Here is a 15,565-nt window from a genome sequence, read left to right on the forward strand (position 1 = left end):
ATTCTTTTTTAAGCTACATCTTTATTTTTCCTCTCTTTTTTTTTACTTTTCTATATTTTTTCTGTTTTTTTAGTTGCAACAATTGATTTTTGGGTGAGTGCATTAAAATAGTCAAATGTTGCAACTAAAAATCGAGGTGGTATATGTACTAGTTTGCTACTTCCATAGTTCTATATCCATAGCTTGAAGTAATACTGCATAGCTTTGAAAGTTAAAGTCACTAAAACGACAGACGAATTCTGCCTTAGACACATATGATATAAACTTAAAAAATATGGCTCAGAATTTTTTTATAGAATGTAAACGATTGTTTTATAATCTACTTGCAACAACTAGAAGAGGCAATCCTATTGTTGTATAAGAAGCAACAACGCTTCCCTTTAGCTATGCCTTGAATTCTACTATCATTTAAGCATGAAACACTATCAATTGACCACCTTTCCATCACCATGAAAATTACATTCCATTTCCACCATGCAGCAGTGAAGACTGCACTCGTATATACATACCACTCATTATATTTGTACTTTATTAGGGGGATAAACTGACAACCAATAATTAGCTTGTTTGAAAGGAGAGCAAAATACCAACTTAGGTGTATCAATTGTCATGCAACAGAAGCAATCACTGTAAAAGGATCGGAATAGTTGGGAAATATTCAAGTACCTAAAGAAGCTAGCTATATCCGAGTGATTATGTTGGAATTAAGTCGTATAGCTTCTCATTCGTTATGGCTTGGCCCTTTTATGGCGGATATTGGCGCGCAAACCTGTTTCTTCTATATTTTCAAAGAAAGAGAATTGATATATGATTTATTCGAAGCTGCTACTGGTATGAGAATGATGCGTAATTATTTTTGTATTGGAGGAGTAGCTGCCGATCTACCTTATGAATGGACAGATAAATGTTTAGATTTTTGTGATTATTTTTAATAGGGTTTACCGAATACTAAATACTTTTTAGCACATACACTTAGTAACATTTTCTTGATTATTGTAAGGCTCCAAATGAGTAAGTTCATATTAGTTTGAATAAGTTATAAAAATAAGTTCCAAACAATTTCAAGTAACGAGATAAAATACCAACTTATAAGCTATAAGAGTTACTCATATTCTCATACTATTGATATACGTAGGAGTAACTATAGAAACATGAAGTTGAGAGAATGGCGGTATATATGAGTGATTTTTCTAGCTTATAACTTATTCAAACTAATAGTTTGAAGTTACTATTGCCAACGTGTACCAACTTATACAGAAATCATGGTGGATGAAGAAAAATGAGGCCAACGTAAAGCTACAAAGAGTTGAGAAAGATTGGGGGAGAGTTTAAAGCTAAGAGTATGTTTCATCATATTTAATTATATGTAATGGTGCATCAGGCTAATTCATGGGGAAATTGCACTTGACTCAAAAATAATTACTGCTAATTAAACCAATCATACATTTTGATATCACTATCATTATTCTCTCATTATGTACATACATCAAACAAGATACCACTTCTTATGGGTGCTCTATTTTTGTACATTATACTCTATAATATATATATATATATATATATATATATATATATATATATATATATATATATATATTAAGCTTGCATAATTGCACCTTTAAAAATGTTATTTAATCAGTTTCTTCACATCCCTTTTATTTATTTATTTATATATATTTCTGCTTTAAAAATGCTAATAATCTATCTACTTTTTCAATATCTCTTTTTGCAATAGAATGAATTTTGTTTATATATCAATACAACTAACAGTTGCATAATTTTTCAAACCAGCTAAACAACATACTTCCTCCGTTTCGTTTTAAATACAACAAAGAGGTATTATTTGTGAGATATAAAATATTCATTTGTTGCATTTAAAACGAAATGGAGGGAATATAAGATTTATGGCTATCAAAGTCATATATAAAGTTGCTTACTTGAAAAGATATCTAGGCACAAAACATAACACAAATACATACACAATGTTATTTCTTCTTAAAGATTTTGAATCAAACAAAAAACATGAAAAACCTAACGTGCTAAATAAAAAGAATTACATGAAACTATCAAAATAATTAAGAAACTACAAAATGATATTATATGTTCCATCCAATATCACTACCAAAATTCCCCTAAAAAAAAATCACTACCAAATTTCATTCTACATATTTGTTTTACACTCTTAAGCTGCTTTGTTATTGAATGTCGAATCCTCCTGCGTGCTGATTTTGTTCGTATTCTCTGATCAAATCATCATGCTCTTCCTCAGTCATCAATAATGAATGTACAAATAACTCGTCTTCTTTACGTACTTTACGGCATTGAACTTCATAATCAAATATTTGGTCTATACTCACGTTACTATAATTGACATCTTCCAAGTTGTTAAGAATAATCTGATCACTTTGTTGTTGGTTCTTCCATGATAGTTCTTCATCTTGTTCAGCTATAACAACATAATAATCCGTCATCATATTCAAGTTACAACCATTCACATTGCTACCAAAAAGAGTACTATCATCCGTGTTATTAACAATAATCTGATCACTTGTTTGTTGTTTCTTCCATGATAGTTCTTCCTCTTGTTCAGGAATAACAACATAATCCGTCATCATATTCACGTTACTACCATTGACATCATTGCAACCAAAAATAGTACTATCTTTCGAGTTGTTAAGAATAATATGATCAATTGATTGTTGGTTCTTCCATGATGGTCTTCATCTTGTTCATTAGCAACGACATAATCCATCATCATATTCATGTAACTACCATTGACATTGCTACCAAAGATAGTACTGTCATCCGTGTTATTAACAATAATCTGATCACATGATTGTTCTTCATTCCACGATGGTTCTTCCACTTGGTGATCAGTAAAGACATAATCTGTCATCATATTCATGTCAATACCATTGACATTGCTACCAAAGATAGTACTATCTTTTGAGTTGTTAAGAATAATCTCATCACTTCCTTGTTGGCTCATCCACGAAGACCATGATGGTTGTTCCTCTTGTTCACCAGTAACAATGACATAATCCGCCATCATATTCATGTAACTACCATTGACATTGCTACCAACAATAGTACTATCTTCGGAGTTATTAACAACAATCTGATCACTTGATTGTTGCTCATTCCACGATGGTTCTTCCACTTGGTGATCAGTAAAGACATAATCTGTCATCATATTCATGTCACTACCATTGACATTGCTACCAAAGATAGTACTATCTTCCGAGTTGTTAAGAATAATCTCATCACTTCCTTGTTGGCTCATCCACGAAGACCATTGAAGACATAGCTATAGCTACTATTCTCTTAATGTTTGCACTAAATGATCAGATCTTTTCATTCATTTTCTTGTGTCCCATTACAACCTAAGACTCATGTCTTTTATAGGCAATAAAACATAAACCTAGCTGAGAAACGCAGCCATTCACAGAGTGATACTTAATTACATAAGCAAACAAAATAAACGGGACCACAGTAATCATATGGTACAAACACCTATAATGATTTACTGTCAACTGATCATTGTGCAGAGATGCAGAGGTAGTGGTAGAGCACCCTTCTGCCTTAGACACTATGTGGACTGGGCCTTGTCCATGTAATACCATAGTGTCACAATACTCCCCCTCAAGAGGTGAGTGAATGAGGAGAATGAACTCCCATCTTGGACAATAAGTGCCTGTGCTGCTCAGTAGAGAGAATTTTAGTAAGGACATCTGCAAGTTGCTGAGAGGTAGAAGGCAGGAGTGATAACACCTTCTTCAGCCTTGTCTCTAATAAAATGACAGTCAATTTCAACATGTTTAGTTCTATCATGGTGCACAGGATTAGCTGTAATAGCTAGAGCAGCTTGGTTGTCACAAAAAATAGGTGTGGAGCTGAGGTTGTTCAGGCCCAGTTCTTTAAGCAATTGTTTGACCCACATCACTTCACACACTGTCATGGCCATAGATCTATACTTAGCTTCAGTAGTGGACCTAGCTACCACAGATTGCTTTTTGGACTTCCATGCAATTGGAGACTTCCCTAACATGATACAAAACCCAGTAGTAGACCTCCTTGTATTAGGGCATCCTGCCCAGTCACTGTCACAATAAGCCTGAAGTCTAGCAGCTGTTTGAGTAGCTAGAAGAATGCCTTGAGTAGGGGACCCTGCCAAGTACCTTAGAACTCTCTTGGCTGCCTGAAAATGAACAGAGGTAGGACTTTGCATAAACTGACTTAGCACATGAACTGTGTAAGTAATGTCAGGTCTAGTGATAGTTAAGTAAATTAACTTTCCAACTAGCCTTTGATATGGCTCAGGGTGAGGCAGAGGTGTTCCTGAAGTGTTGAGAAGCTTAACATGTGTATCCATAGGCAGCTTCAAAGGTCTGCATTTGAGCATATCATATTACTTTAAGAGATCAGTCACATACTTCTTTTGAGACAAAAAGAATCCATCAGCACTTCTATCCACCTCTATCCCTAAGAAATAGCTGAGTTCACCCATGTCTTTCATCTTGAACTCTTTGCTTAGTACTTGTTTAGCTGCAAGAATTGCTGCCATGCTATTTCCAGTCAATATGAGGTCATCAACATAGGCCAGAATAGTTGTGAAACTCCCCTCAGTAGCTTTAGTAAATAGTGAGTAATCACTCTTTGATTGACTGAAGCCATTTTCTTTCAAAACTTAGCTTAGTTTTGCAAACCATTGCCTAGGTGCTTGCTTGAGTCCATATAAGGACTTCAAGAGCTTTCACACCTTGGTTGGTTCATGCTTATACTGAGGTTGCTCCCCCTGAGTCTGAACATCAAATCTAAAGCCTTTCCCTTCATACCTAGGTGGTAGTTTCATGTAGACATCTTCTTCAAGCTTTCCATGTAGGAAAGCTTTTTTTACATCCATCTGGTGAGCATACTAGCCTTGAATAGATGCTACTGCAAGTAGAGATCTCACAGTTGTCAACTTTGCCACAGGTGCAAAAGTTTCATAGTAGTCAACCCCATATTGTTGCCTGTTCCCATGAATTACAAGCCTAGACTTGTATCTTTTGCTCTTTCTCTGAGGATCAAACTTGGTTGTGTATAACCATTTGCATCCTATTGCATGTTTACCAGGTGGTAGATCCATTATCTCCCATGTATTGTTTTCCTCCAGTGCCTCTAATTCCTCATTCATAGCTTGTAGCCATTCACCATGTTGAGCAGCTTCTTTAAAGCTTTTTGGGTCACAACCATCAGTCACACTGCTCATAAGACAAGTGAATCTTGAATTAACCTGAGCTTGACTCACCTTCTGAACACACCCAGCTGCCACCTAATAATCTGAGTGCCAAGTAGGTGGCTTGGTGACTCTACTTGATCTTCTTGGAGATGTGATCACAGGTGAAGCCTCTCCTGTTGCAGGATCCTCTGTTGCATGTTCTGCTGCATACTCTCCTTATCCACTAGGCTCATTATCTTCTTCCCACTGAAGTGAGGTGTGTTGCTGATTGGGCTCACTAACATCTCTGGAAGATGTTTCAACTGAGTGAATGACATGATACGGATATATTGCTTCATAAAATTTTACATCCCTTGATACAAAAGATACCCCAGTTAACAAATTATGTAGCTTGTACCCCTTCTGAGTCATAGAGTACCCTAGGAACACACATGGAACACCTCTTGCTTGAAACTTATCCTGCCTTCTTTCTGGATTATAAGCAAATGCAAGACATCCAAAGGACTTAAGTTGCTTGTAGTCTGGTGTCTTGTTATGTAGAGCTTCATATGGGCTCTTGCCCTCAAGAATAGGACTAGAAAGCCTATTGGTGATGTGAGTTGCAGTCATCACACAATCACGCCAAAACTGCAAAGACAAACCTGCATGGAACCTTAAAGCCCTGGCCATCTCCAGAATATTCCTATGTTTTCTTTCAGCTCGACCATTTTGTTGTGGTCTTTCCACACAAGATGTTTGATGAATGATACCCATCTTATCAAACAGTGGCTTACACTTTTTATCTTCAAATTCCAGAGCATTGTCTGATCTGATGATTTTCACCTTCCTTTCATACTGTGTTTCAGCCATGTTCACAAACTTCAGTATTGCTTCAAAGGCTTCAGATTTATATTGAAGTAGGTGAACCGAGGTGACCCTTGTGTTATCATCAATAAGAGTCAGGAAATATCTATATTTCCCTTTATAGTTTACCTTGTATGGACCCCAGGTGTCAATATGAATCAAGTCAAATGGGTACTTTGCCCTTGATTCACTCTTAGTGTATGGAAGTTTTGTAAACTTTGCAAGAGGACATGATAGGCAAACATCTTGACACTCACCCTTCACCTTAATATCCTTGATCATGGCCAATTTTTTCATAGGAGCATGACCAAGTCTGTGGTGCCATAAGGTTTCCTTACTCATTTTCTGAACACCTTTTATCACACTAGGAACCTCATTCTGAACATCAACCTTACAAGCAATCTTCCTTCCTTGACTACTACTCAGTTTAAAGGCATGATGTTTAAGCTTACTCAGACTACTTTCAACTGTCTCATTTAGAAGATAATACAAGCCATACTCCTCCTTGCCTATTCCTTTCACTTCACCACTTTTCTTATCTTGTATAATGCAATATTTGTCACAGAACACAGTTTTACAATCCATATCTTGGGACAATTTATTAATAGAATATAAATTATACTTAAATGAAGGGATATATAGACCTAGCAAAGTTAGTCCTGATCCGAAAATCCGGTCCGAAATATCCGATCCGTGGTCCGATCTGGGTCCGAACGAGACGGTCCGAACCTTGATCCGAATCCGAAACGGCCCCGATCCGATCCGAATCCCGATCCGAATTAATCATGATCCAAAACTCATCCGAAATCCGAATGATCCGATATAATCTTACCCGATCCGAAACCGATCCAACCCGATCTAAAACTGATTCGACCCGAAGGTAAACCGATCCGAAATTATTGGTTTCGATCAGGCTTTGATCTGAAATACCCGAAACTTACCCTTTTTTTATATAAAAAAAATATCATTGACATAAGTATTCCATTCATTCCACCATAGTCCGGTTCCGATCCGAAATAATAGTCCGAACGATGACCCAATCCGAAACGATCCGATCCCGGTCCGAATGTAACTTGATCCGAAAACGGTCCGATTTGAATTGGTCCGGTCCTATTCCGATCCGAAATAATAGTCCGAACGATGACCCAATCCGAAACGGTCCGATCCGGTCCGATCCCAGTCCGAATGTAACTTGATCCGAAAACGGTCCGATCTGAATTGGTCCGGTCCGAATCCGATCCGATTGGTCCGATTGCCAGGTCTAGGGATATACAAGACATTTTTCAGTTTTCTATTGTTCTTAAGTAACATCACCTAGATTGGAGATTTTTGAGGCTTCTCCCGTAGGCAAGTTGATCAAGGGATTTCCCTTACATACAGACACATTACTCAAAATGTTAATTTTTCCTGTCATATGATCAGATGCTCCTGAATCCAAGATCCAGTCATCATTTGTTTTCATAGTATCAACAAAATGACAGTACACCATACCTGAGTAACTCACATCCATTTCATCATCTATTTCTCCACCTTTAGATGGTGTTGGAAGATGCCTGAGGAGTTGCTCCAGTTGTTGGGCTGTGATAGTGGCTTCACCACTTGCAGCAGAGTTGTTGTCACCACTCTGTTGCCCTTGAACATTGGCAGCAACCCTTGTTCCACTTTGCTTTCCTTTGTTCCACTTCTGGTCAGAGGAACTTCCTCTCCCTTTTCCTTTATACTGAGATGTGAACTGATTCTTCCCTTTCCACCTGGAAATCCTATAACAAACCAGCATTTCTCTCTTGTGTGTCCATTTTTTCCATACACACTGCATTGATTTCCAGTTTGTTCACCAGTAGGTGTTCCTTTAATGTACATAGCAAGAGTCTCCCTTTCTTCTTTTACTTTACACAAGATCTCTCTCCGAGCTTCCTCTTGTTCAAGGTAGCTACAAGTTGTCTCTACTGATGGGAGAGGTGTCATCATGAGTATTTTACTCCTCTGAGTTCCATATGCCTCATCTAGGCCATTTGGGAACAAAAATAGCTTATGTTCTTCCTTCTGCATAGTGAGAGCTTCCACAAATGCAGTTACTTCTGCTGTGACAGAAGTGATTGGTGGAAGTGAGTTCAGTGACTCAAGTTCTTTCCAGTAGCACCTCGTTGTGGTATAATACTCACTCACAGCTTTTCCTTGTTGCCTTGCTTCATACAAATCCTTATTGAGTTTGTACTTTCTTGAGCCATTTGTTAGAGTAAATCTTTGCTCAAGTTGTCTCCATATCTGTCCAGCATCACTTACAAACATGACAGACTTCTTAATGGAGTATGATACAGAATTTAGAATCCATGATATTATCATGTTGTTACAAGTATCCCATGCCTCAGCCTTAACTGTGTCCCTGGATTCTCTCTTTACAACCCCTGTAACAAACCCAAGCTTTCTCTTTGCTGCTAGAGCAATTTCCATTGATCTTCTCCAAGGTCTGTAGTTTGCAGATCCTTGTAACTTCTCAGCAATAATGAAGTTCGTTCCATCAGAGGGATGTAAATATAGAGGACTGGTCACCTCTATGGTGGTCATTTCCTTTTTCTTCTTTCTAGCTATTTTTATTGAAAGATGGTATTTTTGTGGTTTGTATTGTTATACTGATTCTCCAAGAAATAATGCAAATAATGTTTCGTAACCCTAGCTCTGATACCATGAAGACATAGCTATAGCTACTATTCTCTCAATGTTTGCACTAAATGATCATATCTTTTCATTCATTTCTTGTGTCCCATTACAACCTAAGACTCATGTCTTTTATAGGCAATAAAACATAAACCTAGCTGAGAAATGCAGCCATTCACAGAGTGACACTTAATTACATAAGCAAACAAAATAAACGGGACCACAGTAATCATATGGTACAAACACCTATAATGATTTACTATCAACTGATCATTGTGCAGAGATGCAGAGGTAGTGGTAGAGCACCTTCTGCCTTAGACACTATGTGGACTGGGCCTTGTCCATGTAATACCATAGTGTCACAATAACCATGATGGTTGTTCCTCTTGTTCACCAGTAACAATGACATAATCCGTCATGTCACTACCATTGACGACATTGCTACCAACAATACTACTATCTTCCGAGTTATTAACAATAATCTGATCACTTGGTTGTTGTTGTTCTTCCTCTTGTTTTGCATAATTCGCTATGATAATCACGTTATTATTATTACTACTACTACCATGACAAGAACGAGGTTGTGCTTGTACACATCTTAAACGAATCATCACTCTATTTTTGTTTTTGACTATGCGATTAGCCTTCACTATCTTGGCAATCTTACATACCACTAAATTCTTCTTCTTTTCATCAATACACTCCGGTATAAGCTCTTGTTTTAAAGAACACTCATGCATATTCCATTCCTCCGTCTTATTATCATCTTTCGTTTCTGATACAAACCTGAAATATTTATCATACCCTATAACTTCACCATGATCATCAAGAATTGTCTTGGGATACTCACTATGCCACTTTCCAATTTTTTCAATATTTCTTACGTAGTTTCTTCCATTCTTACTATCTTTGTCACTAACTTTCTTCAATGTAGTATAAAAGTAACGTTCGATTTTATATTCGTCATCGTTGTGTTGCAAGTCTTGAAATAACTCAGATGGATGACAACTATAGATATCAGCTTCACTTATATTATTGCTTGGAGGTAGATTTTCTAAATCACCAAAAACTATAGGTTTAAGATATTTGATAAGAATTACTTGACTTGTGGGTTGGAACTTGAAGCCGGCCGGAACAGTAAAAGTGTTCATCATTACGTTGTCGGCGCGATGCGGTCGTGGTTAGACTAGTGGTGGTAGTCTTGGTGGTGGTGTTAATGGTGGTTCTTGAGGTTGTGTGTAGGCGGTGATGCTAGATGAAAGAGAGAGATTAGAGAGTCAAAAACTTTTGGACAATAAGCTAATAAAATGTTTAAGGTGTAGCTGGTGCTTTATATAGTGCAACAAAATTAATCCAACAACAAATCGGAATAGGAATACTCTAACTTGGGCGTAATGGCCAATTGGATAAGATATGTTAAGAAGATATATATTATCGTGATGATTCCATAATTTTGTCTAAATAGTAAGTCTGAATGTTGTAAGAGAATTCTACTTATAGAGTTAGCTTAATCTCAACCATCCTCGTAGAGTTCTCGTATAACTCTAGAGAATTCGGACTCCTAAATAAACAAGGTACGTGATCGATCTTATTTACAAAAAAATATTCTAAAAAAATAACTTATTTTTAATGTCGAAGAGCTTGCATATACCTGAATGGAGGTACTTGTTCCATCCGAATTGGCAAGTATTGTCTCATTAAGAAGTTGTCTCAAAGAATGGTAACACATTAGACTTCACGAGGCTTTATTTCCCAGTCGGAGGGTTGTATTTTTTTTGTTCAATAAACAGTTCATATGTATCTTGTATACACTAATTTGCTACTCCCTCTGTTTCATTTTAATTGTTACACTTTGATATTTTATACTATTGACAAATTTCACTTTAACCATCATTTGTGATTTATACGCCGATGAAAATATAGTCATGTCAGATCTTGTTAGATTCATCATAACATGTATTTTATTAATATGCATGTATTTTTTTTATAATTTTTACAAATACAAAACTAAAGATATATGTTCTTAAAGTTTTGTATTGACATGCGTGAAAAGTGTAAGTGTGTAGATTAAAATGAACTGAAGAGAGTACTTCTTAACGGAAAATGCATAGTTTTGTTCTTTTTTTTTTCTAATGAACAATGATAGAAAATTGTACATTTGAAACTTGGAGTCTTTAAAACAAGACTCAAAATGACATTAATTTATCTTTGCCTTTGCGTACATGGTATAAATTTAAAATATGGCAGAGAATTTTTTTATATAGAATGTAACTGATTGGATCATATATTATCATCTATTTGCAACAACTTAAGAGATATTATTTTATAAGAAGCAACAATGCCTCCCTGAAGTTCTGCCTTGAATTCTACTATCATTTTAGCATGAAATCACACACACTATTCATGGCAACGATTAGGGGTGGGAATGAGCCAAGCCTGCTCGCGAACTATTTGAGTTCGGCTCGGTCAAAGTTCGGCTCAAATGGGCTCGACTTGAGTTCGGGTTCGGCTTGATATATAAACGAGCCAAGCCCAAGCCGTCTATGGGTCGCTCGAAAGCTCGTGATCATGCTCGAAAACTTCTTATTACTTACGTAATATTTATGCAAATTATTAAGTGTCCCACATCGATTTCGAAGACAAACAACACCCTTATTTTCCCTTACTTATTGTTTGACATGTCTAACTTTTCTTGATAAAGGTTATTTATACTTTGACAATATTTGACAATTTATAGGCTGCGCAAATCTTATAAGCTTCTAACATATAACTTAAATACTATCTAATTATTATGCAATATAAAATTATTACGATCCACTAAGGTAGCTGAAAAGTTTATCTCAGAATGGGTGGTGGGGATATTTTAGAAACTGAAGTAGTTTACAAATCCTCTAGGCCAAGGCTCGTAGCTAGATGATTTTGCTTTTTAACTTCCATATGTCTCACATCGAAGGAATAACAAGTGTATTGGAAATTCAGCACTATAAATATGGGTGTACCAACATATGTTTCGATAGTTTTAGATGTTGGATCTAGCTTAGTTGTTGGGACTGACTCTTCAACATCTAAATCTTTGATGAATAAAAGATTTGAGTTGACAATATTAAGTTGGGTTGTAGAATTTCAAAGCCTGATTTTCTAAGTCCAACGAAGTCAGTTTTGAGTAGCGCCTTAAACGAGCTCGAGCCAAACCTCACATTCAAAGACACGAGCTCGAGCCGAGCTCTGTTTTTTAGGCTCGACGAGCCTTGACCTTGAGTCGAGCCTTGTTTTCGAAACTCGAGCTCAATTCAAGTCTCACACTATTCGGGCTCGGCTCATTAAAAGGTTTATATCAAGTGATGATATTACTAAACATAACATCACATTTTGTATTTTACTAGGGAGATAAACCGATACAGCCAATAACATATTTTTTTGGTTATGCTATATGCACTTTATGAGTTGCACATTAAACGTAAATACACTAACTTAAATTGAAATAAATTAAGAATTATGAAAAAATTATGCATCAACCGGTGCAATAAATGATCAATTAATACATTTTTTTCCATTTTAAGTATCTTATATACCGTCGCAAGGCAACTGATGCAGAGTGTTCGGCCTGTTCCAAGGCAATTGGTGGGGAGTATTGGGCCTGTTCTAAGGCAATTGGTGCATAGTGTTTGGCCTGTTCCAAGGCAATTGATGTGGAATGTTTGGCCTGTTCCAAGGCAATTGATGTGGAGTGTTTGTCCTGTTCCAAGACAATTGGTGCGGAGTGTTTTGTCTGTTCCACGGTAATTGATAGTGTTTGGCTTATTCAAAGGCAATTGATGCGGAGTGTTTGGCCTGTTCCAAGGCAATTAATGCAGAGTGTTCGGCATGTTCCAAGGCAACTGATGCGGTTGACTTAAAGTGGTCCGTAGACCTAACGGTTTGTGTTTCGTCATTGATTTTTACGAGTATTTGTTGTTGCTTGAGCAATGTATGCTGAAAATGTATAAAGTGGCAAGATTGTAATTTTGATAGTTCTTTGAGTTTTCGCGCTTAGTGCCGTGACGAACATTTCAATGCACATTGAGTTAAGCGTGTGGGCTCCACGTGATTAAAAAGCCCCCAAGCATGTTGTACAAGATTGTGCGCCAGATGCACAGTCTCGCGCTTGGTGTGGGATGCTCCACTGGATGCAGTTTGCTGCGTGCGATGTCGTCATGAACATTTGGATTCATAAGGAGTTGAGAATGTGGGCCCCACTTGGCTAAGAAGCCCCCAAGTGTTTGGTAGAGGCTTATGCAAAGGAAGGAGAAGCCTGCCCTTGGCGCTGCATATTGCGCTGGACGCAGTTTGCTGCGTGTGGCTTAACATTGTCATTGCGTTGGATGCACCATGTATTTAGGCTTTGTCTTCATTTTTAAATTGTAATGGTCCACAGACCTTGACATAGTATAACTCGTATAGAGTCGTTCAATATTAGGTGGCTGAGAATATGAATAACACAAAAAAAATATACAGACAAACAAATAGGGGACAAACACGTGTCCCGTGATGTGGGTGCTAGTGTATGGATAGGACAGGCTTGACCTATAAAGAGTGACCACTAGTACTCTAGAGTTAAAGGTGCTATCGTGTGTGCATATGTGTGTATGTGTATGTATGATTCGATGATTGGCGTTAGAATCCTATGGCTAAGTACGAAGGATGCAATGCTTGACACAATGTTTGGACGATGCTGAGATGCAATGCAAATGCAAAGATGTGACATTATGGCTGAGATATGACACTAATGCGGATGATATGATGTGATCGTTCCATTAGGAGCTCAAATTTTCGTTTAGAAAACTGTTTGAAAGAGGATAAATGGGAAACCCTAAGAATGATCCACTTAGGTTATTTTTATTCGAAATGTGTTGTAGTTGTTACGAGCCTGAGGGAGCCCGTAAAACAATTATGATATTGTATATGTCTAGAGCCCACAATCTTTTGTATGGAATCGTAATGAAATCCTGATCTTTAATGCAGCCAATGGATTATATGTTCGATTTGGAATACGTTTTACAACGAGATTTTATAGCGCTTGAATTGTATATGCTTCGAGGTTTGTATGTGAAGGGCCTAAGTGAGCCTGTGAATAGGTGCAATGTTGTATTTGTGCGGGTTTAAAACCCACATATATGGACTTGTAATGAAGTCCTTCAATAGGTCTGGAAGCCTACTATTTTCTTGATGGACAAGTGATGAAGCCTCCTAGTAAGATGGAGTTGATGACGGATCCAACTTGACTGCTTGATTTTCAAGATATCTCGTCTCGCTTTGCGGAAGCTTCAACTAAAGATTACATTTACGGTTCCTAAGGTGAAAAAGATGAGAAAGGCCAAAGAAAGGAACACTCGAAAGATGAGGCGCGGTCAAAGCGCTGAGTGTTGACACGTTATGTTAAGGTTGGCTTAGAAGCGAGAATGTAGTTAAGAAAAAGAAATTGATTATAATAAGAAAAGTCGGAGTCATAATGAATCGACTCACGCAATGTGATAGGCTAATGATGCAGGTTTGAATCCCAATCTATGTTCCAAGGGTAGGGATGAGCATTTGAAATTCTTGATATGGATGGTCGCGCTTTTCTCATGGGCCTAGGCGAGCCTTAAAAAATATGTTTTTAATTACAATGGTCGTGCCTCGAAAGAGGTTGCCTACATATCCATGATGGAATCAGGTTAGTCGTAGCTCTTAATATTTTAATTGGTGGCCGAGCATTTTGCTTTGGAGCCATTTGTAATGAATTAAGCATGTAATTAAGCATTAATTTGGAAGAGGTCTTTGGAAAGGGTGGATAATGATGCTGGTTTGGTTTGAAGCGATCTGACCTCATGGTGAGGTTTCCTACGTATCATTAGTAGAATCAGACCATTCGTACTTCAGGATGATGAATGAGAAGGTGCCATGACTTTTGCCTAAGTCGCTCTTATGGGTTTTTGACCTAGCAGGCTTTGGTTTATCATTTGTGGCTTATCGTGATACGATATGCATGGTTATTGATTGTTTAACAAAGGTATGATTGGGCTTGTAATGGTTTTGGTTGCGGAGGTCAAGGCCAATTGGTTAGAGTTTTGAGTTGAAGGCTTTGAAAGAAATACCTTTGACAAAGCTGTTGATGGGTTTATTTGCAACACTTATTTTTTTATATATTTTACAATTTCTGTATCATTTTTTTTCTTTTGCTTTTTATTTTTTTCTTTGATTTTTTTTGTTGATGCTCTTTTTTTACTTACCCTTTATTTTGAATTGTTGTCAAATGCACTTACCATTAGGTCGGTTAGAGAGCGCGAGTGTTATGTATTTAGGTTGAAGTGGAGGAATAGTTGTAGGGAAAGGGAGGAATGCCTCTTTTATATATGCCATTTTGTTCATTGCCTTAATTTCAATAGTCATGAGAATTAGAAATTCATTTCTTTTAAGGTGGCAAGCTTGATTTTCATTGATGTTCATTAGTACAAGGTTAGAAAAGAAATACTCATTTATTAATTGAAAATTATGAGTACATCCAATAAAAATGCAAATCCTATATCAAAATGGGAAAAACAAGAGAGATCAAATAGAAAATGGAATCCTAAGTTTAGACTCCTACGTCACGTGACGAGACAGCTTCATTACTTTGATCTTCATGAGTTCTCTTTCTAAATGAAAAGAAAAGAAGTATATTTGTTTCGTATTGATTGGACCTAAGCGAGTCCAAATGCTTTAATGAGTGATTCAACTCAGAGATATGTCTCCTTCTATGACATTATCTTCAGTGTTTTTTAGTAATTCATTCTCAAGTGGATACCCACATTATATACTCTTGTGAAGCTATCAAGACCCAAATATTTG

At 37.0% G+C, this 15,565-nt stretch overlaps 2 protein-coding genes across 2 annotated transcripts; both read right to left on the reverse strand.

The window, feature by feature from the left end:
• Positions 1–7,364: 7,364 nt before the first annotated feature.
• On the reverse strand, positions 7,365–8,629 carry LOC104898483 (uncharacterized). The gene is made up of 2 exons (XM_010685571.1): positions 7,872–8,629; positions 7,365–7,815 (listed from the first exon to the last, which is right to left on the reverse strand). Exons 1-2 carry the CDS (start codon positions 8,627–8,629, stop codon positions 7,365–7,367), a joined length of 1,209 nt encoding a protein of 402 aa, XP_010683873.1.
• A 449-nt stretch (positions 8,630–9,078) lies between these two features.
• On the reverse strand, positions 9,079–9,870 carry LOC104898471 (NAC domain-containing protein 96-like). Its single transcript, XM_010685562.1, has one exon. The coding sequence runs from the start codon at positions 9,868–9,870 to the stop codon at positions 9,079–9,081; it is 792 nt and encodes a 263-aa protein (XP_010683864.1).
• Between the last annotated feature and the right edge of the window lie 5,695 nt (positions 9,871–15,565).

Source organism: Beta vulgaris, chromosome 1 (genome assembly GCF_026745355.1).
Source record: "Beta vulgaris subsp. vulgaris cultivar EL10 chromosome 1, EL10.2, whole genome shotgun sequence".
Lineage (NCBI taxonomy): Eukaryota > Viridiplantae > Streptophyta > Magnoliopsida > Caryophyllales > Amaranthaceae > Beta > Beta vulgaris.

Coding starts and splice junctions, on each gene's coding strand:
- LOC104898483 (XM_010685571.1), bottom strand. CDS start 8,629: ATGACCACCATAGAGGTGACCAGTCCTCTATATTTACATCCCTCTGAT. Junction 7,816..7,871: donor ACTGGAAATCAATGCAGTGT/GTATGGAAAAAA, acceptor TAGGATTTCCAG/GTGGAAAGGGAAGAATCAGT.
- LOC104898471 (XM_010685562.1), bottom strand. CDS start 9,870: ATGAACACTTTTACTGTTCCGGCCGGCTTCAAGTTCCAACCCACAAGT.